Raw genomic sequence first — 22,987 nt, 5'->3', positions numbered from 1 at the left:
AATGCAGATTGTTGGCCTTTTTGTGCTCCATCAGTGAACCAAATCAATCCTTTCTCAAGAGGACTGAATTGAGTTAACAACAACTCGGGGATATCTTTCCGTTCTACTGGAGGCTGTTCTGTATTAGGGAAAAACCATCTAATAATTTATTTTGAGCTTTGTGAGGGGTTTAGTTTCTATATCTTTGCCATTTAAATACTATCTGGTATTTGCCATATCTAGTGCCGGTCAATGCAGCCTCACTGGTGGTTAGCATATGATGTATTGAATGATCACAATGCAATACTAATGGGCAATACGGCATGATTGCTCTCCATTTTCCAATTGCAGCAACAATGGCTGTCAGTAATTTTGGAATTTCAGGCAGTTGCCATTTCACCGGGCTGTAAGATCCGGATAGAAATGCCATCGCTTGGTTTGGGGTATCATCTTGATTTACGAGGGGCGGCCCATGTGCTGCCTAAGTCTCGAACCCATATATGCACTTTTAATTGAGGGTCTACAGTACTTAAGGGTTCCGTTCGTAATAATGTCTGTAATATATCATGTATGGACATTTCATCATCTTTAGTTAAATAATTTGTGTGTTGGAAATAGTACCCCGCCGGTACGTGTAAATGCCGCAATAAAGGAGAAATACGAGCTGAGTAGCCTGGGATCCATTGGCGACAGTAATTAAAGGTTCCCAGCAATCCACGAAGTTGTTTTAATGTTTGGGGAAGTTCCTGCTTTTGCAATTCCAACAATAAATCTCTTGTAATATGTTTTGTTTTGGATGATATTACTTGACCTAAAAAGTTTACTTGCGTCTTGGCTAGTACGCATTTCTGCCGATTACACTTGTATCCAGCTTCGCTTAATACTTGTAATAATTTAAAAGTCCATTCCCAACAGTCTAGCTTATTGTCTGTGGAGAGTAATATATCATCAACATATGTAATAGGGATACGGATTTGGGTAATTTATTCCGAAATTGTTCCAAATCTTTATTTAATTGTTTGGAGAATACAGTCGGACTATCTGTAAACCCTTGTGGAAGCCTAGTCCACCTATACGCTTTGTCACCTAATACAAATGATGTCAAATCACGGGAAGCCGCATGCAAAGGAATGGCAAAAAATGCATTAGATAAATCAATAACTGAGTTGAACTTATGTATTGGTTGAGTTTGCAAGAGCGTCAATGGATTTGCACATACTGGATATTGTGGGATTACTATTTCATTTAAAGCACGTAAATCATGAACGATTCTAACATCATTTTCTCCTTTCGGTACAGGGAACAAAGGAGTGTTATAAGGTGATCGTGATTCCTCAATAATACCATTTTCCAATAGTTTTAGCAATCTGTCGCATAGTAGGTTCTACTAATTTTTTGTTAATTGGGTAAGGGTTTATTTTTGGACCTGGCTGTTTTTGCCTTTCCGTAAGGAGCTTCTTCCGTGCTCCATAATTCTGATGGTAATTTATCCCAGTTCCATTCATCAGGGATCTCACTATCCTCCTCCTCTTTACTCGTTTGAGCAACCAGGGAGAGGATGCTTTTAGACACAGGGATTTTAAAGGTTAGTGTCAAACCGAATTGAGAGAGTAAATCTCGGCCCAAGAGATTTACGGGACAATGTTCGGCAATTAGAAATTTCACGGATGCCTCCCTTCTGCCCTGTGTAGTCTTAATTGAATACCAATTGAATACCAATTGAATACCAATAATTGAACAAATGGCTCCGATGTCTGTAGGAACACAGTATCACCCTGGACGATTCCTTCATTCCCTGCCTTATGTCAGTAACTATCTGGCTCCCACACAGAAACTGTGAGGGCGACTGTTCCTTGGACTGCGGCCCAGACTGTCTAGGCTGCCAATGGTCTTGTGCTGGTGGTGGTGCATTATAATAATCAGGGTTTTTTGGTTGTCTACATTCATTTTGATAATGACCCACAGAATGACAATTCCAACATTGTACATGGGCTCTTCTATCTGGCGATGGCCTATTCCCCCTTCCCTGTGTCAGGCCACGGCCACCTCTACCTCTTTGCATTCCTCTACCGCGAGGGATATATGAACCATATCCTCCCTGGTATATTCCTGAGGGTGGTTTCTGCATCACATAACAATCCTGTGTACCAATCCGGTATATTAGGATCTTGTGAAAAATTTTTACTCTGATCATGGCATTTCGCCTTTTTCTTCTCCTCCAAATCTGCTATTTGCAGTGCCATTAATTTATTGGCTATTTTCTGTTGCTCTTTATGTGGAGTTTGTAACATTTTAGTATGAACTGAAGCAAAATGTAACAGTGTTGCCCTTACCTCAGGCCATGCCTTTGTAGATAAAGCCACAACATTATTCAAATTTGTCTGCATGTTTGCTGGCAAAGTAGCATAGAATAAATGTAAAAACACAGGGATATTAGGCTGGACATCAGCATCCTGTCCAGTTTGTGCTTTATATGTGTCCATACACTTTGTCAAATGTGCAGAAAAATCACCGCTCCCATCCCATTTTCCTGCTGTAATGGCCGTGAAATCAATTGTGGTGGGATACAAAGTATCCAAAGCTTTTGCTAGATTTATCCTATCCCGTCCTTGGAACGGGCTTCCGTCCACGGCAGGGGTCACTAACCCAGGATACACACTGACTACAGACAGCTGCGCTAGATTTATACCACATGCTGCACACAGTGCTTTGAAATCACCAATGGCCAGCTGCGTACCTGCCGTGTTGGTGTCAACCGCCTCTAACCACATTCTAGCTCCTTTATGAATACTTGGTAATTTCTGAACAATTGTACTAATATCAGTAGGGCTATATGGCTTATAGGTTGCTGTTGGTTGGTTATAAGCATCTGACCGCACAAAGACGGGAAATGCACACTCTTTGCCCCTTTTTTTTGATCGAGTGCTAAAGTTCACCTCAGAATAAAAATCATTCAGTAAGTCATGCCAAATTTCACAACCTTTTTGCATAAAATGGTAATTCGGATTCCCTCCAAGATTATTGGAGATTAGTGACTGTAATGAGTCAATATCGGCCTGAGTAAATGGCCCCCGTGCCATAACTTGGCACTGCAACCCTTCGTTAGTAAATTCCCTTTCTATTGTGTCCCACCAATGGATCCCATACTCTTCCTTGTCTGTCTCTTTCAATTTACCGTATACCCATCTCATTATTCCATTTGGTTTCGGGTATTTATAAGGTGTTTTCTTTGCAATGTCTCCTTCTAATTCTTTAATGACTCCTCCTAATTGTTTAATGTTCTCTTCCACTTCTTTAGGACTTACAGGAGAATCAGAATCACCCCCCAGGTGTACCTCATTTAATTGTACTATCCCTTTGATCTCGTAACTTGGTTCTTCATGGGAGGTTATTACCCCTTGCTCAAGGTTTTCTGCTTTAGGTGATAATTTATCTAGATTAGGATACAAAGGTCTATATCCGACAGGGGTTGGTATTTTCCAATCACTATCTTCTGCTAAGTTTCTCATTGGACAAGTTATTACATAAGGTGGCGGGTGGGGCTGAGGATCTACTAATTGATCCTGAAGGCCATCTTTTTGCAACCCTTGGTAGTCCTGTGCTATTTCAGGTTTTGTCTTGACTCCCTTTTTTATTTCTATATCCGCATAATATAAATCTGCTGTTATTGAAAAGAGAGTCCAGACATGTAAATGTTTCTCCAGGTTAGCCTTATTCTTTTTCCTATCTTGTAGAAAATGTTTGAGTGGATACAATCGGCTAGGCTGTAAAGAGCCCTCTAAAGGCCATGACAGAAAAGAGTCCTTTGCTGCATATTTTACCCATTTGTCATTTAACTTTTTTATAATTTCCTTTTGAAACGGGAATAGTGCAGTGACATATTGGAGTGCCGTACTGTTTTGTTCACTATCAATATATAAGGTAGTATGCTGGGGGATCTGCTTAAGGGTTATAGCGTTAAGCTCACTATTCCCTCTCGCTGTCATTTTAAAGCTGATCCCTTTCCTCTTGATCAGGCGACGTACGCCCCACTGTACAAAATATCCAACAGATAAGCACAAAGCAAAATAAGCAATTGCAAGCAACAGCGACCCAAAGAGATATATAACATAAATCATCCATTCAACCAAAAATATTAATCCTGAGTACTCGTTAACCCTTTATTCACACAGGACCTGATTTCCGTCTACTCTCCAAGCGCGGTTGATCACTCCGGCTTAAAGGAGATATCAGGAACGTGAATATATTCCTTCAAAAAGTGTTATATTCAGTGTCACCCTCTATCACGGCCTACTATAACGATCGGGGTCCTGCCGCGGTCGCCATTTTGTTTTTAAACTCTTTTAACTATTTTTATATGAGAGAAAATGACACTGAACAAACTGCCAATTGCAAAGGCTTCTTAATGCAATAAAAAAAAAATGTATTCTTTTTAATTTGTTACATACTATATTAATGTCTGTGTTATAAAACTGTATAGGCTACAACTGGCCTATACAGGAAGCAAAGTATCTAACATATAAATGGCAAAAAATTACTATAAGACACCTTACTAATATACTCACATTACAATAAGCACACGCCTCAGTCAAAGTACAGCTTTGCTTGACTACTTCTCCTTTCCAACTGTTTTTATAGGATTTCTATTATGCATTGCAAGCTAGAAATTTGATTGCTCTAAATCAGCTCATTATTGCTCCATACCTACATTCCAGGTCACATTTTCCTTATCATGCCAACTGTCAACATGGCCTAGTTTCTGTTCCCCTTATCAGTGACTTGCACGCACGTCCTGACTTCACAGATTTATTTTCGTACCCAGAAGCATAGCCTCACTTTATTTCCTGTTATTCACTTTCTCAATTCAGACTTTGAATTGCTGAAACTGTAAGATCTTTTGTGCAACTTGTGCAAGTTGCCCACTGGGTTCAGACCAAGGTTTCTGACCCAAGGTTTTTCAGCCATCAGCAGATTCACAAGGTGTGGAATTGTAGCGGGATTTTTAGTGTGAATGGGAGTTGATTGTGGATGGTTTTGTGTATGATAGTAAGGGACTTATGAAAGTTCTTAAGTATGGGTGTGATGTGGTCGCCTCTTTTGGAGTTTGTTAAGATTCTAGCAGCTGCGTTCTGGACTATCTGTAAGGGTTTAGTGGTGCTTGCGGGGAGGCCCAGGAGGAGGGAGTTACAAATACAAATACACTCATGCATTTCACTGTCAATCTCAAGAAGTTCTGACCTCTTCTGGAGTTTATACAGAGCAGAGTCAGGAATTTTCCCCTTTCAACTCACCATACAAAAAATATATTTAAATTCTGGTATCCCCTAGTAATAGTTCTTCAAAATCCCTTCCCTGCTAGATAACATGAAAACCTGGTAAAAAGACATTTAGAAATTATATAGCATACCAGCTATACTATGGGGCTGATGCAATAATTGTGCACTGAAAGCGGGCGCTGAACAGTCAGTGACTGCTTTCCTCATGCGCCCCCAGGTGCCCTTCCTGGGGGCGCCATGCAATATTTAAATTAGTGGTTGCGTTATCAAGGAAGTTTGCGCAGCCCTAGTGCCTCCTTGATAACAGGAGCCTGCGAGCGTCGGCCGTCTGCCGTTTAGGGAAACCGACGCTGATAAATTTGGCGTCTGATTTCCTAACTGGCGGACAGTCGGGGGTTCAGGAACAGACACTTGTCAACTAAGTGTCCGTTTCCTGGTGCATTTTTTTAAACTTTTTTTTTAATTGGTTTTTGAAATATTTCTTCCTCCTACTTAATATCGCAATGATATTAAGTAGGAGGCTGTACAGAAAAAGTTTTTTCTGCTTTTCTGCTTTAGGAGTGCTCAGCAATTAACGCCTACTCCGGGCAGGCGTTAATTTCTGAGCACAAAGATGAGCATCTTAGATGCACATTTTTTTGTATGTGGAGTGTATAGCTAATAGCCTCATTCACATGCATTTGCATGTGATGAGCACTATTGGTGTCACTCCATGTTGGACACGGGTTGTGGAGGCACTAATCCTCTTATTGCATAAGGGAATTACCTAGCGCTTATACAACCCGCGTCCAACTGTGGGTTATATAGTGCACTAGACTGAGTGCACTGTATTGCATCGGCCCTTATGAGCCCAGGACTTGAACAGCAACAACCTTACCTCTGAAAAAGCAAGACTGCAAATATAGACACAGTACACTTACTATTGGAAAAACAAAGCAAGCCAGACTGCTCTAGATTCCTACACAGAATCTAAATCCTAGTTAGAATCCCTTACCTCTGTCAAACATGAAGAATGCAGAATGACCCTTATCTAATACAGAATAAGACCATAAAATATAATCAAGCATACAGAGAAAATTGAAATTCCAAGAAGCCGGGGGAGGAGAGGAAAGTAAGGTGGGGGCAGAGTATAGCATACCTGCAACATTCCTGGCTTGGACTGGTGGTGGCAGTGATTGCCAGGATTGAGGGAAAAGCAACAGGGAGCAGTGATGAGGAATTTTAAGTACCAGCTCCTTACTCTGCACTCTCCTCAAGCAACAAGCAAATATGGCTGTTACAGAAAGCATAGGCTTGCTATGTCAAAGTTTGGTAGCACAGCTTCCACCCTTTGGTATCACACCAGTGTGCCCCAACACGAAGCGGCGAAGGCCTAATCCCAACGTGAGGATGTACATGTTTTGTCCACCTTGGAGTCTACACTGGTGATGGGCTACCCGCAGACGTCCGTTTGGGTCGGCCAGAGTATGGCGAGCATCCCGGGAGTCTTGATGTGGGCTGGACAGATTCCAGGCAGAGCATTTCCCGTGGGATTTGGAAGCACAGCAGGCATGGCATGGCCTGGCCCGCAGCAGTTCCAGGTGTGGGCACCGGGGACAGGCAACCAACCAAGCAAGCAATGCAATCCCAGTCACAGGAACTTCGACCACTATCCGGGGATATATTCGTGTGTTCCCCCTTATTGGGCTACGTACATCCCTACAGTGCCAGTGAATGGGATTGGCGGACAAGCAGCAGCCATGTGAGTGGATAGCGTTGACTGGAGCAAGGCGACTCATCAACCTTCGAGAGGCGTTGACCAGGTAGCATCAGGAGTGCGGCAGTCCGAGGATTCCGCCGGAGGTCTTTCCGGGCCAGCATAAGCGCCATCTGAGTCTGTGGTGCAGGCGACGGTTTGAGAATGAATGATCAGCGGCAGCGGGCATCTCAGACTGTGCGAAAGCCCAGGCCGAGGTTGGGAAAGGTACACTCTCACCCAGTGGGGAAAATGACGCACTTAAGCCGAGTGAGGGCAAGGATCCAGGGGAGGAGCCTAGCACCGAAGAAAAAGGTTGGGAGGGGGTGGTTAATGCGGGGGCCGTAGCGCAGGGCAGGAAATGGATCGCGAGGGCCGGATCAAGTTCCAGCAGTCCAACTGATTAGTCTGAATCAGACTCTTCCGGATATGGCCAAGGCGAACAGGGGGGCCTCCTGCACTCACAAACTTGTCACAATTGTGGGAGAGCGTTTCCAGGGCGCTGCGTAAGAAAATCAAGAAGCGCATTTATATAGACATCTTAGCATATTGGAAGGGAGAAGGAAGAAGGGTGATGGAAAGAAGGGTAAGGGTCGGGAGGAAGTAAATGGTCCAGATAATAAGGTAGTTTATAGTTTATTACTTTTTATATACCAACATATCAGAAATCCATCACATCGGTTTACAATAAATAAGCATAAAACAACAAAAGCACATTCAATAAACACTGTAAACAAATAAATAACGCATAATTCTAAAATAATGTTAAAATATAAAAAACAATATAAATAGGTGCTAAGATTAATTACATTCATTAATATATGCTAAAATCAATACAAAATTGGTCCTACTCGGCTGTATTGGTTTTAGCATATATTAATGAATGTAATTAATCTTAGGTACCCTCGGAACATAGTTAACTGGACCAGGGCTTTCCTCCGGATGATTAGCGTGCTAGGGCAGAAGGATCCAGGCCAGTACGGGCCTTTGTTGATTTACGCCGATACTATCCTCAAGATGTATAGGGAATTCGAGGGTTGGGCATGGCTGAACTATGATGAGTTCTTTAGAGAAAAATGGAAGAGAACTGGTTCATGTTATGGGGCACACAGGACGTAGGGCTCCAGCTTAAGTAGATGAAGAGCAAAGTGGCTGATGCGGGCGCGAGGGGACCAGAAGTGCAAAAACCCAACAGTTCGGTCTGTTCCTCATCCGCACCCACCATTAGTAAGGTCTACTGGCGCTTTAACAAGTCGACTTGTAATTTCCAAGATTGTAAGTTTAGACACTCCTATTCAGTGTGCTCTGTGCCCCCACCCTGTGGTTCGGTGTAGCAAGAAACTTAATGCAGGGAGTTCTGCAAAAACCAAATAAGGATGGTTTGCATGTGAGGGCCTCAACTCCGATCAAATTGGACAGGAGGATGATTTGGCTCAACTGTTACCCCAAGCGGGTTGCAGCCTATAAGATTGTACAAGGGTTTCGATGGGGGTTCCTGATTCCTTTCCAGGGCAAAATCCCCAAGAGCTTGGCCCGCAATGCAGGCTCGGTGGTGCATCACGGTAGTGTAGCAGAAGATCCATGCGGATTTAGCTCTGGGTAGGATAGCTGGCCCCTTCGTGGACCCACCATTTGACGAAATGTGTTCTCCCCTGGCGGTAGTTCTGAAGGAGGAGATAGGAAAATTTACTTATAAAGAGACCTTTTTCACCTGCTGGGGAGGTTGATGAACGATCATTTGCCACAAGATGAGTGTTCTGTGCAATATGCATCCTTCGACAGTGCAGTGGCATTGTTGAGGAGTTGCGGGAATGGTGCCTTACTGTCGAAGTCTGACATTGAATTGGCTTTTAGGTTGCTCCTGGTCCACCCAGATAGTTTCCCTTTACTTGGTTTCCGCTTCAGGGAAATGCATGCTGATGGGATGGGCAGTCTCATGCGCATCCTTTGAGTTATTCAGTTCCTTTTTACATTGGATTGTGGAGCAGAGGGCTGGTGTTTTGAATGTCATATACTATTTGGATGATTATTTTTTTTATTTGTGGATCCCGGCAAGTCGGGCACTTGCGCTAAATTAATAGCCAAATTTCAGGACATGGCCGCCAAATTTCAGGACATGGCCACCGAATTTGGCATGCCACTAGCCACGGAGAAGACTGAGGGCCCGACCACGGTTTTGTCCTTCTTAGGCATCTAGCCGGATTCGCAGGAGTTGGTATCTAGATTACCTGCCGACAAGTTGAGTAAGTTGAGGGAAATGCAGAATGTGTTAGTAGCAAAGAAGTTGGCATTGGCCAACATATTCAATCTCTTGTTGGTAGTCTAAATTTTGCGTGCTGAGTCATTCCAATGATGAGAATATTTCTTAAAGGTTGTCCCGGTCTTCAGTGGGAATCAGCAGGCCGCATCATTTTATACAGGTGTCAGCGGCCATGAAGAAGGACTTGACCATATGGGTCAAGTTTTTGAGCGCATTCAACAAGGTATCAAACCATGACTTGGATATCTATTCAAACGTTTTGGGTGGTTGGGGATTCTGGGTGTATTTTCAAGGTTCACGGTGTGCCGAATCCTGGCCCGCAACTTGGAGGGACAGCTGTTTGAGGAACATAAGGCTTCTGGAATTATTCCCCATATTGGTGGCCCTAGTGGTGTGGAGTGAACTGCTGGCCAATAAGTGAATAATATTTTGGTGCGACAACTGAGCAGTGGTGGAGGTTATCAATAGGCATTCTGCAAAGTGTCCGCAGGTTGGGGAGCTGTGTAAGGAAATTAGTTTTGCGGTGTCTCCGTCTCTGCATGACTATTAGGGCACGGCAGGTTCCCAGTGTAAGTAACGGCGGCATGGCTGATTCACTTTGTGTGCTAAATGGGATTCATTTTGCATGCAGGTTCAGAACGTGGATGCAGAGACTATGATGTTCGCAGCGCGCCTATGGACCATTGGGATGCGAGCAACTGAGACCTCTTACATGGGGCTTTAGCCCCAGCGATGTGGGCTGCCTATTCGCGCAGCTATGGGCACGTGCAGACCTTTCTAAAAGGGCTTGGATGGGTGTGAGGGCGAAGGAGGTGGAATTATACAGAGGAGAAGTTGCAAGTCACCTTGCGGGGTTTACCTTTTTTGTGAAGGCCCGGGGTGGGGGGACCCGACCAGGGCCTTCATGGTAAAGAAAATGCTTATGGGATGAAGTCTGGGGTTGGTCAGTAGGGAGGGATTCCAGGAAGCTCATTACGCATGAATTACTAGTATGCTTATGGCATGCGTTATCGTATTTTGAGATGCATTACTTTAGGGCCACGTTCTCATTGACTTTTTTCGGGGCACTGAGGGTGAGCAAGTTAGTAGCCACTTCCAAAATAGATTCTGATGGCAATGGCATGCTAATGTGGAATATGCATATCAGGGATGGAGCTGTTTGTATTAATACACCGTTCAAAAACCGACCAGATGGGAAGAGGAGCCACGCTTTGCTTGAGGCGAGTTGATTCCCAAGTCACTTGCCCTTTAAGTAAGGTGGAGCATTTTGACTCGCAGGCCTGCCGGCTGAAATAATCTGCTGGTATGTGTCAACGGGGTGCCATTCACTAGGTACCAGTTCACGGTGGTGCTCAAACAGACATTGGCTTACTTAGGTCTTGAGCCAGCAGATTTCAGGACTCATTCTTTTCGTATCGGCATAGCAACCAGTGCTGCGAGGGTGGGCTTGAACGTTGAATCAATACAGAGGAGAGGATAGGTAGATGGAAGTCGTCCGCCGTTAACTTGTATGTCGGGGGGAGGGGAGGCAGAGGGTAATTAACAATGTCGTTGATTTAGTTATAGGGTGGCCCAACGGGCAAAGGATCGTCTGGATTGTTGGACACTTTTGTTCATTGGGCAGCCAGGAGGATGACAGTGACCATATGGGGAGCATCTAGGGCTGGCACCATGCAGGGTTCATGTCAAATGGATCGGTAACTGCAGCATGTTGTGGGAAGAACTCTTACCTATGCTGAGGTGTTGCAGAGCGGCGTGTGCACTGCCACACGTTATTATTCACTTGGGCAGGAACGATCTAGGCAGTGTCCTCCAGGCAGCTGCTTAAGACCATCAGAGAAGACTTCAAAATATTAGTCATACTATTCAGGCACAGTTGCTTGGTGTGGTCTGACATCTTACTATATTAAAATATGGGGCGACTCGAAGTTGTGGAACAGGGGACGCAAGAAGTTGAACAAGCAGGTGAGTGCATGTGTGCAGGGTTTGAGGGAAGGTGCCAGATTCAACACGAGTGGGCGGATAGTCAGTGTGGGGGACCTGTATAGGCAAGATTTGGTACATTTGTCTGACATAGACCAGGATTTGTTTAGCAACCTATGCAGGAAGCATTGGAGGAATGCTTGGGCTCTCAGGGTGTCATCAGCCACAACTAGGTGATGGGGGACATAAGGCAAGTTAGTAACTACCTCATGTTGGTGGCGGGGAGGCAATGTTGATGCTGGACGTGCTGTCTGGGGTAATCAATGGGACTATGTCCTGTCATGGTTGCAATGGGACAGTGGGCTTGGTGGCACCCGGAGATGGGGCTCCCATTGCTCGGCGGGGAGGCCGGATACACCAAAGCTGTCTTTCTTGAGTGCAGCAGATGGTGGGATTGTGGGCAGCGCGGTGATACTGCATTGGAGGGTCATGGCTCAGGTACTATAGGTTTTATTCTTGTGTTTTTTGTTCAACAAAGCTATGGTCTTTGTGACCCCAAACTGAGTGTCTGGTTTATTTGGGAGTTGAAGTTTTAACCTTGTAGGTCACGGATGAATGGGGGATGGTGGTGCTCCGGTGGGCGGTGGGAGGCCAGGGGGAAATGTCCAGGCTGCCAGGGTTATCCAAACCTTTTCCAAACTAACTTGCATTTTACGGAGCTAGCCTCACTCCCCCAGCTAATCAAATATTCGCCATTTTAGGCCATATGCCATATGTCGTTCCACACTCTCACTTTCACATGCAACAGCCTCTATGGGGACTCAAGGCACAGTGGTCTCAGTATGACCACCCAGTGTCACTACAAGTGGTCATGACTTAGCCACCAGTCTATGTCTGAGATCATAGACTATCTCCTCAGGATCTAGAATCAGGAGCACCATTTCATACCCCAGCGCTTCAGATTGTCATGACACACATCCACAAAAGGAATGGGGAGTGCATGTACTACACCTGAAAACACAGGGCATTTGGTCTCCACTGGAGATAACTCTCCAACCTTTTGGAGTTAAGCGCCATAAGGAATGCTATCTACACCTTCTCTTATCTTCTAAAAGGAAAGAGAGTAATGATTTATGTGGACAACAAGTGGCCATGTTTTATTTAAACGAAGGCAGGTCCGTTTCCTGGAAACTTTGTAAAGAAGTGGTGCTGATCCTAGAATGGGCACTAGACCACTCCAATCAGTTGCAGGTGACCTCCCTTCCAAGTATCAGGAACACAGAGGCAGACAGGATCAGCAGAATTGGGCTTTGCATCAAGAAGTGGCAAACAACCCTGTACAGGAGGAGGAAATACCTGGCATGGACCTCTTCGCAACAGAGTGCAGCATAAAACTGCCAAGTTTTTGCTCTCTGTCCCCGAACAGAGACAGGATCGCCCAGGATGTGTTCCTGATTCCCTGAATGGGAGACCTGTTTTATACATACCTGCCAATACCTCTGATAGGTTGTGTTATCAAGAATGCATCTCAGAGAATCAGATCTCATCCTCATTGCTCCTTTGGGTTGATGTAATCCACCTCCATTAAATTTCTGACATGGAAAATATTTTTCTTGGTTGCGATAATTTCAGCACGATGAGTTGATGAACTTAAGGCATTAGTCCATTATCCCACTTACTTACAATTCTACCATGACAATGTCACCTTGTGGACCCATCCATCCTTTCTTCCAAAAGTGATTTCTGCTTTTCACCTGAATCAGACAATCACCTTACTGACCTTTTTTCCAAAACGGCATGCAAATGATAGGGGAAGGATACTTTCTACTCTGGATTGAAAAGAGCCCCTGGCATACTACAAACAAGAAGACTCAGTCTCCCAAGCAACAGTTCCAACTCTGTCTCCTTCAACCCAAATGCACCAAAAGAACATTAGCTAACTAGTTGTCCCAGTGCATTTATTTCTGCTGCTCAACCCAGCCATCACACCTTGCAGCTAAAGTTAAGGCATATCAGCCCAGAGCCATGGCAGCTTCTGTAGCTCACCTTTGTAACGTACCAGTTCTGGACATTTGTGGAGCGGCTACTAGGTACTCTCTTCATACCTTCACATCCGATTATAGCCTCCAACAGCAATTGAAATCAGATGAAGCAGTGGGTGCAGCAATACTACATCATGCCACTGGCATATAGAGCTGTCCACCAATGGGAAGGGTTTGGCACACTGGACCTCCTAAAATCTGACATCAATGAAGACTCCCTTCGGTCTAAGACGCTATCGCAGTTACAGAAATCGTGAGTTATATTGGCAAGATTACAGATAGGAACCGGTACTCGCTCCACAAGGGCCCATGTTCCTAGAATCCTTTACAGACTCTCTCCTACTCTAGAAGCCATCTCATATACAGCTATTGTGAGTTCTTGTTACAGATTGTTTATAGGAATCAGTGTTCACCTATGGCTCTTGTTTCCTGAATGTACTGAAGACTCTCTGTGCATAGCGACCATTGCAGACATCTACTATTGTGAGTGTACCATCTTGTATCCAGTATACCCTGTCTACTCACTACTTCTAGTCTCTCTCTACAGCTCAGCAACCCAGAGATTATATTTCCAGTATCAAAAGGACTACAGCCCTGCCAGACTCAGCGACTCACTACTGCCACCACTGGTGGTTCAGCTTCCAGCCTAATAAAGAACTATTTGTGTTTGTTTCATATTCCAGTCTAGCCGGTGGTTCCCTCTTAGGATCTCCTCCTGGGGGCGCTGTCATCTGCCATCGGCCCAGGGATTTCACCATTTCCTCCAAGTGGTCATTCCTTACACTACTGTCACTCTGTAGGAGCCAACCACTACAGACTAACTCCTCTTTCTATGGGACTTGCCAGCAGCATATATATTATTCAGATCGATAACTCCCTAGCAAGGTCCGTAACAGATTGCTACTACTCCGTAGCAGGAGCACGATAGATTGCTATCTCAGAAGCATAGTTGTAATAGTTCGTAAACTCCGCCCTCCTGGTGTCGTAAGCACTACAGATAGCTAACTCCTCCCCTCTGGAGGAGCAGATCATGACAGAGTGCTAATCCTCCCCTTTCAGGAGAAAAGCATAATAGATGGTTAAAACTCTCATCTGCTTGCTCCTCCCATTCGCATAGCAGATTGTAAGTGATTGCTAACTCTGCCCTCCTGGCGAGGAGAGCACTATCCGTTCGCTAACTCTCCTTAGCAGATTGGTAACAGTTTGCTAACTCCTTAGCAGATTGGTAACAGAATTGCTAATTCCTTAGCAGATTGATAACAACAGATCAGTCCTTAATAAGTATAGATCATCGATTAATTTAGCCAAGCGAGACTTTATTCCAAGAAAATTCATAAATTTCAATTCAACCCGAAAATTTTGTTTACATATGTCTCCGGTCTAATTAATTCCGGTTCCCCCCCTCCCCCCCAGAAACTTAAAGAGCAAAGCCAATGATAAAATCCAGAACCTATTAGATACTTTATCCACTTGCCCTAAGCAAGGATTATTAGATAATTTATCCACTTGCCCTAAGCAAGGATTATTAGAAAGGGAATGGTGAATAAAACGGAAAATGTCATAATGCCTCTGTATCGCTCCATGGTGAGACCGCACCTTGAATACTGTGTACAATTCCTGGTCGCCGCATCTCAAAAATATATAATTGCGATGGAGAAGGTACAAGGAAGGGCTACCAAAAATGATAAGGGGAATGGACCAACTCCCCCTATGAGGAAAGACTAAAGAGGTTAGGACTTTTCAGCTTGGAGAAGAGACGACTGAGGGGGGATATGATAGAGGTGTTTAAAATCATGAGAGGTCTAGAACGGGTAGATGTGAATCGGTTATTTACTCTTTTGGATAGTAGAAAGATTAGGGGGCACTCCATGAAGTTAGCATGGGGCCACATTTAAAACTAATCGGAGAAAGTTCTTTTTACTCAACGCACAATTAAACTCTGGAATTTGTTGCCAGAGGATGTGGTTAGTGCAGTTAGTATAGCTGTGTTTAAAAAAGGATTGGATAAGTTCTTGGAGGAGAAGTCCATTACCTGCTATTAAGTTCATCTAGAGAATAGCCACTGCCATTAGCAATGGTAACATGGAATAGACTTAGTTTTTGGGTACTTGCCAGGTTCTTGTGGCCTGGATTGGCCACTGTTGGAAGCAGGATGCTGGGCTTGATGGACCCTTGGTCTGACCCAGTATGGCATTTTCTTATGTTCTTAAGCAAGTTATTTCTCTGCCCTCCAATCCATCCTTTAGTTGGTCTGTCTTTGATAACGTCTCAACACTTGAAATTGCCAGTGCACTTAAAAGTTAAATCCCGCCTCGCATCCATTTGATCCAATTTCAATTAAATAACTTCAATCCATCCCAGACATCTTAACAAGTTTTCTAGCCAACATAATCAACACATCGCTCACTGAAGGCGTTTTTTCCAGACCCCTTAAAATGCGCAATAGTCAAGCCTATTCTAAAGAAAGTCCATTTTAGATCCCTCTAATCTCACTAATTTCCGATCCATTTCCATATTTCCTTTGCTAGCCAAATTACTCAAAAAGGTTGTCAATCAGCAACTAATGGATTACTTGGACAATAATCATTTACTCTTTCCCTCTCAATTCAGCTTTCGAAAATTTTTAACACTGAAACACTACTCATCTCACTCTCGGATATTGCACTAAGAGGCCTAGACAATGGAAACTCCTACTTGTTGATTTTATTATTTATTTATTTATTTATTTATTTATTTATTTATTTATTTATTTAAGGCTTTTATATACCGATGTTCCTGTACTAGTACATATCACGTCGGTTTACATAGAACCAAAGTTGGAAATTACATCAAACAAGAGGGTACAGATAACAGGGCTTATTAGATATATCGTCAGCATTTGATACAATTAAACATGAGCTAATGTTAATCAGACTACAGGAAATTGGCATTGCTGACTCTACACTAGCTTGGTTCAAATCGTATCTTGATGTGTCCCGCTTCTTGAAAGGAGTCAAACAACTCCGGCCACCACTAAAGTGGCTGGTGCCTCTATGGAAGCTCAACCTAGTACTATACTTCCTAGCAGGGGAGTCCTTCAGACCAACAACCGTTCCTCAGGTTCACCCCAGGCACCAAATAGCTGCGTACGGTACCATCCTTCCTTCCAAAAGTGGTTTCCCAGTTCCATATGACCCAGACCATATCCTTACCATCTCCAGATGAACACAGAGATTCAGAAGACTCACGCCTCCTTCGCCACCTGAATGTCGGCAGAATCCTAGTCCGATACCTCAAGAGATCGGAAACCTTGTGCAAAACTGATCACCAGTTCGTTCTTCACAGTGGGAAGAAACAAGGGGAAGCGGCATTGCGGGCGACCATAGCCCGCTAGATCAAAGAAGTCATTAATACTGCCTACATAGAGGCAGGAAAACCACTACCTCTACAGGTCAAGGTGCATTCTACAAGGGCCCAGGCAGTATCCTGGGCTGAAACCAAGCTGCTTTCGCCAGCCGAGATCTGTCGGGCGGCAACATGGTCCTCCCTACACAACTTCTCCAGGTTCTACCGCCTGGATGTCCAGGCCAGGGAGGATACAGCCTTCGCAAGGGCAGCACTAAGTGGGCCATGGGCCAGCCTCTCACCCAAGTAGGGGAGTAGCTTTGTATATCCCATTGGTCCCTGAGTCCATCTGGCTACACGCTAGGAAATGGAGAAATTACTTACCTGATAATTTCGTTTTCCTTAGTGTAGACAGATGGACTCAGCATCCCGCCCTCGGCTGCTCCAGAAATAGAGAACCTAGAATATAAATCTCGGAGACTGTACAGATAAGCCACGGCCTATACCTTTATGTTAAGACACCTGCAGTTGCCTAGGGTGTCGGCGTTTGTTTCAGAGCATCGGCGGTCTTCAGTGCCAAAAAAGGTTTTTATACATATATATCAGTTTGAACCAGTTCAAGGTTAATCAAGTGTAATCAAGTATTAAGCAACATATATCCACACTGGCTTTTCGAAGAGAATACTGAAGAGCTAAGCAAGCCTACACAGGTATACGTAGGCTGACGAAAGAGTTGAAATCTGACTCCTTCTCCCATCTGCTATCAGAAGAGCACAATACCCATTGGTCCTGAGTCCATCTGTCTACACTAAGGAAAACAAAATTATCAGGTAAGTATTTTCTCCATTAGGCTAGAGTCAAACCTTCACTCATTCAAAAAAAAGTTGAAAACATGGCTATTCGAACAAGCCTTCATGCAGACGGGGTGATCCCCTACATATTTTTTTATTTATTTATTTTATTTTTCCCTTTTATGTTTATTGTTTTTTTTTAATGATGCTACTCTGTATTTTATAAAATATATTTCTTGTATTTTATTGATTTTAGTTTAATCTTAATTTCAAGGGCAGTTTTTTCAGAATTTAGATTTTTTATTTTTAACCTTATGTGTTTTTGGACTTTTGTACTCAAAGTCCTAACATTACTTCAGTTATGTTTTTTTAAATTGTTATAATTTTGTTTTTATTTTTCTTAATGGATTGTGTTATACTTGGACTTGCCTTGTAAACCTATATGAAGTCAAACACGAATGCCTGTATATAAAAGTGAATAAATAAATAAATCCTCACACAGGCTACCTATGTCTCTCTCTCTCATGCACCCCTTTCTCACACATACACAATCCCTTCACACAGGCTAGCACACTCACAATCACATGATCCCTTTTTCATACACAGCAGCTCCCAATCTCTCACACTCATACACACTCCTTCACAATCTCCTCATATAAGCTCCCTCTCTCTGGCATCCACACTCAAGCATCCCCCCTCACCTCCCATGCTGTCTCTCACACCCTCCTTTCCACTCTCTCACCCCTCTCTCTGCTCTCTCACCCTCCCTCCCCCCTCTCTCACACCTCTCTCCCTGCTCTCTCACCCTGCCCTCCCCGCTCTCACACTCCTCTCCCTGCTCTCTCCTCTCTCACACCATCTCCCCTCTCTCATACCCCTCTCCCTGCTCTCTCCTCTCACACACACTCACATTCACTCTCACCGGGGCCTTCATCTTCGCTGCGAGCGGTGTGCATCCCGCAGCACCGGAGGCCTTCATCTTTGCGTGCTCCGTTCGCGGCAAGCTAGGGTCTCCTCTGCCATTTTCTGCGCAGAATTGCCAAATTCTGCGAAGAAAATGCCAATTCTGCGCAGGGGGGGAATGCTGCGCAAATTCTGCACTCCGCAGTAGCGCAGAATTCTCCCAGGACTAAAGGAGGGTCTTGGTGATGCCATACTTCTTACATTTCATTATCTTGACCATGTTCTAAGAGATGTTCAAGGACTTTCCAATTTTTATATCCACCCCCAGATCTGTGCCCTTCCACAACTTTGTTCTGAAGTTGTTTGGACAGCTCTTTTGTGCTTTATGGTTAGGTCTTTGCTTTTAAAATTCACTACCCAATAGAGAACCAACAGGAACTGCTGAATTTCTCGAATGATGTGAATCGGTACAATTTAAGAGGTATGGCCAATTCATTTGTTGTGTTTTTGAAAGCGATTAGTTACACCAGTTACACATTTAGGATTGCTACAGAAGTACAAGGTGTGCGGGGTGCATAATAGCCAACCAGGCTATTCCATTTTTTACATTTTTTCTAAGAAATTCTGTAATATATTTTTCACTTGGTAGTTGTGGGCTAGGGTGTGTGGATTCATGAATATAGTTTTAGTGCATTTTACTTTCAGGATATAAAGCCACAATAGGTGAACTTTTTATAAGGCGGTATAGACTTTCTATAGCCACTGCATATATCTGTACATATGTATATATCTTTTGCTAAACAGGTTAAAGCAGAGCCCTCAATTATAGCTTCCATTCTTTTGTGGGGATAAGGGTATATGTTTTAATAGTAAATTAGCTATAGAGCTTTATAGAAGATTTCTATGAATCCCATATAAAATGTATTTGGATGATAAATAGCTACTAAAATATGCTTGATGCAATTCTGCTAACATTGGGCACCATCTGTTTTATGATTATGGAACTGCACTTATAGAAATTGAGTTGTCTGTTAAGCATGTATGTGTGCAATTAAAATGTTAACATACACATATATGGAAATATTATATGTGCAGCAACAATCTTAATGTTCATTTCCTTAAACATTTTGCGTTTTCAACACATTCAATCAAACAGTAAGCAAAGATCTAAACTAGTTAAAAGGAGGTCTGTGCTACCTGGAACTGGCAAGCACTATAAGATTAAAATAAAACTATTTATATTCATTTTATGTGGATTTACCTGCCTTTTATTTTTTACTATGTAATGAACTTGTGTAGATATAAATAACATGTGTGACGGTAAGAGTATAAAAAATGCTGATTTGTCATAGCAAGCCATATTGTATTATACTTCTGTGATATGTAAACTCATTCCTATTGCACCTGTCCATTGTTGTCATGCCATGTGACTCAAGCTATAACACCAACTGCATATGTTCATGTTACTACTTGGTACATAACATTTATGTTTTTCTAAGTAGCAGCGCGAGGTTGCAGAACCTAATCCTTTAACCGCTGGTTTAGTCAACTCCCTTAAATCTTGCAAGGACAAATCAGCAGAGTTGTTTTTCCCGGCCCTGAGGGTATGGCTCACCTGCCGCCTCAGGCTTTACCTACACCAGGAGCCAAGTATTTCACTCCAGTCAGCAGCAAACTTCCTTTCGACACCTACCAGTTATAGAAAGAAGGGACTCCCAGGGACCCATCAGTGAGGTCAGACATCAGAAGAAGCAGGTTTGTTGGAGGGAGCTTAAAAGCTGTAGGACTATAGATTAGTCTGTGCTTCATCTAGTTTAGGGTTTGCTGTATTCACAGTTTTAGTATAAATGAAGGTTAGTTATAGTTTGACACCCATTTGCAACTTTAGATCTTTTTTATAAGTCAAACTTCATTAGTAAGAATCAATTTCCTGGTTTTGCAATGGAATGTTTTACTTTTTATCCTAATTGATAGTCATATTTTTATTGAGCCCACCGATTGCAATAGGATATTTTTTCCAGTTGCTTACTAACTTTCCAACTTAGTATTTTCCATTTTTGGCTTTGCAAATGTATTCATTTAATTTGTCTTACTGCTCACTTGTCTACTAAATAGTGATACCTTTAAGAATGCTCTGTTTTCAGTATTTAATTTTCCAGTGTTTCCTTACATTTATTACTTTGCTGCCTTGTTTCTTTTTAGTATCATGCAGAAAATCTAAATGAATTGTTTTTGTGATCTTATGGATTTGATAGCATTTATCACAAATACACTTATACTTCCTTTTTTCTTGCATTAGTAATCACTTATGAAACAGAGCAATATTCTTACTAATGAGGTTTGTAAGTACAAAACCTGATGGCAAACCCTTGAGATTTGAGGATTACTGTTAAAATGTATGTCTTGCAGTGATGATTTGACGTTTTGTTTCCTTGGGTTTGCACATGTATTTTATGCATTAGAGAATATTTATCTAAAGAATACAATTCTCATTTCCTCAATACTTTAGAATGAATTAGAAATAAGCAAACATACCCCATTTGTGCTTCATAAGGATCCTAAAAGCATTGGACCTGATGATATTGAAGCAAGAAAGCTACTGGATGAGTGTAAAAGACTTCAGAGTGAAGTGGCAAAGCTCACAGATGAAAATCGGCAAATAAAAGTAAGTTCTATCTTAAATATTACTTTTAAGAGCAACTGCTTGTGTAAAATAGAGAAGTAATATGGGATATGACATTTAAAAAATAGGTGCCAGGTCCATGAGCAAGGATTTCAACATAGTTCATGTTATACTCTGATGGTTTAGTGTGCCCATGGGCCTCAGCCCGACCCAGACCTTCCAGGCCGAGCCAAGGGTTGACGGTGGCTCCGCATGGCTGACGGTCTGACCCTCTGCCAGGCTGGCAAGCTCCCAAGGCCAACAATCGAGGATGTTGGAAGGTGAATGGTCCTCTGACCATTCCGAGCCCTTTCGGACCTGCTGCGAGCAGCATGGAGCAGCAGGCCTGGCCTGAGGTTGAGGGCAGACGGACCTTGACACGAAGACAAAACTATAAAGATTGATGCAACGGCATCACATGGCACGAAGACTTGGGTTGATGCGACGGCATCCATGGCACGAAGACTTGGGTTCATGCGATGGCATCACATGGCACGAAGACTTGGGTTGAAGATATGACACCAGGACTATTGAAGACGTGACACCAGGATTGATGCAATAGCATCGCAGACGAAGGCTTGACACCAAGGTTGATGCGAAGACATCACACCAGTGGTCGATGCGACGGCATCCGGGACCAGGGTCGATGCAATGACATCAGAGACATGACGCTGAAGTGCAGACATAACGAGGAACTTGGAATCCTAGATGAGACAAGAAGCAAGGAAGGCGGACATTGGCACTGTCTCTCAGGGCGCCCTACTCAGGCCACCCGCGGGACTGAGTCGCGGACCACCCTGTCCCACTGCGCGCCTACACAGCCCTTGCAGACTGGTCACGGACGACGAGGAGAACGGGACAGCGCAGGAAAGATCCAGGACATGACGGCTCAAGAGCACAGGACACCTGTCCACCTGCAGGCCACTCCAACCTGGGAAAGACGTCTGAGGGAGTCCGGCCCACAGGACCAGAAGGCTCAGGAGCACCAGACGAAGACACAGGAACAAACATCCAGGAAGGCAGGAACACCAGGACGAAGAAGATCATGAAGACACCAGGACACCTGGACAAGGACCTCAGGCATGAAGACTTGACATGATACAATGAACGAGACGAGGAGCTCCATGAAGACTAGAAGACCTTACAAAGGCTCTGGCAGGCAGGAACCTCCAGAGTGAAGTTACCACGATGCAAGGCCAAGAACGGATTCACAGAACAGCCCTTTATAGGGCTGGTACAGGAAACAGTCACAGAGGTGGGGCCAGGACACTTCCTGTGTCTGGCCCTTTAAATGGTGAAGAGGGGCACGTGCCGGCGCCAAAGGAGAGAGCAGGAAGCTGTGCAGGACCGCGGACAGCGGCCTGCACCGACACACAACGTCAGAAGAGGCAGGGCTGGCCTGGGACGTAGGCCCGACGTGAGCAGTGGCTCCAGCCGCTGCAGGAGGCCCTGGGGGCGGCTCCAGCCACTACTCCAGCCCGGGGCTTTTGCGGCCTCCAGCCGCGAAGATGGAATCAGCGTCGGGGGCGGTCCCAGCCCCGAAGAAGACCGCGGCTCCAACCGCGGAGAACAGGGGAAGCACGGGTGGCCTCCGGGCCGCAAGAGGAACTTCAAGCTGCAGCTCTGGCCGCGTGGGAAGGCCGACGGCGGCATCCTGCCGCGTCGGTGAAGAAAGCAGCATGGGGTGATGTGCCTGCTCGCGGGGAAACCCGCGGGCAGTATTCCTAAATGTACCCCCTCCTCAAAGCCCCCCTTCCTCAAGCCTCCTGTCAACAGCTCAAGGATAAGGGTATCAGTCCATACCGGATGGAGGTATTCGAGGGTCCAAAAAAAAAATGGAAGCTGGTAACTCCGGGGACAGCATGAACAGAACAAGGCAAAGCAGCAGAAACACAAAAGACAAACCACAGGAAACCCGACAAAGAACAAGACAAAATAGAACACAGCACACAAACACAAAGACACGACGAGAGACCAAGAGCACGAGACCGAGAGCAGACGAGACCAGGGAACACGGGACCGAGCGAGCGGTGACCAAGCGAGTGGCGACCGAGCAAGCGGCGATCGAGCGAGCGGCGACCATGCGAGCGGT

At 44.3% G+C, this 22,987-nt stretch overlaps 1 protein-coding gene across 1 annotated transcript in view; it reads left to right on the top strand.

The window, feature by feature from the left end:
• VAPA (VAMP associated protein A) overlaps positions 1 to 22,987 on the top strand; it is a 325,391-nt gene that overhangs the window by 228,756 nt on the left and 73,648 nt on the right. Inside the window, exon 5 of the mRNA XM_029590985.1 lies at positions 20,743 to 20,898. Coding sequence (XP_029446845.1) covers positions 20,743 to 20,898 — 156 coding nt within the window. The remainder of the gene's footprint in view (positions 1 to 20,742; positions 20,899 to 22,987) is intronic.

Source organism: Rhinatrema bivittatum, chromosome 2, assembly GCF_901001135.1.
Source record: "Rhinatrema bivittatum chromosome 2, aRhiBiv1.1, whole genome shotgun sequence".
Lineage (NCBI taxonomy): Eukaryota > Metazoa > Chordata > Amphibia > Gymnophiona > Rhinatrematidae > Rhinatrema > Rhinatrema bivittatum.
The sequence above is the reverse complement of the archived record's forward strand: the minus strand, read 5'-3'. Positions and strand labels throughout refer to the sequence as shown.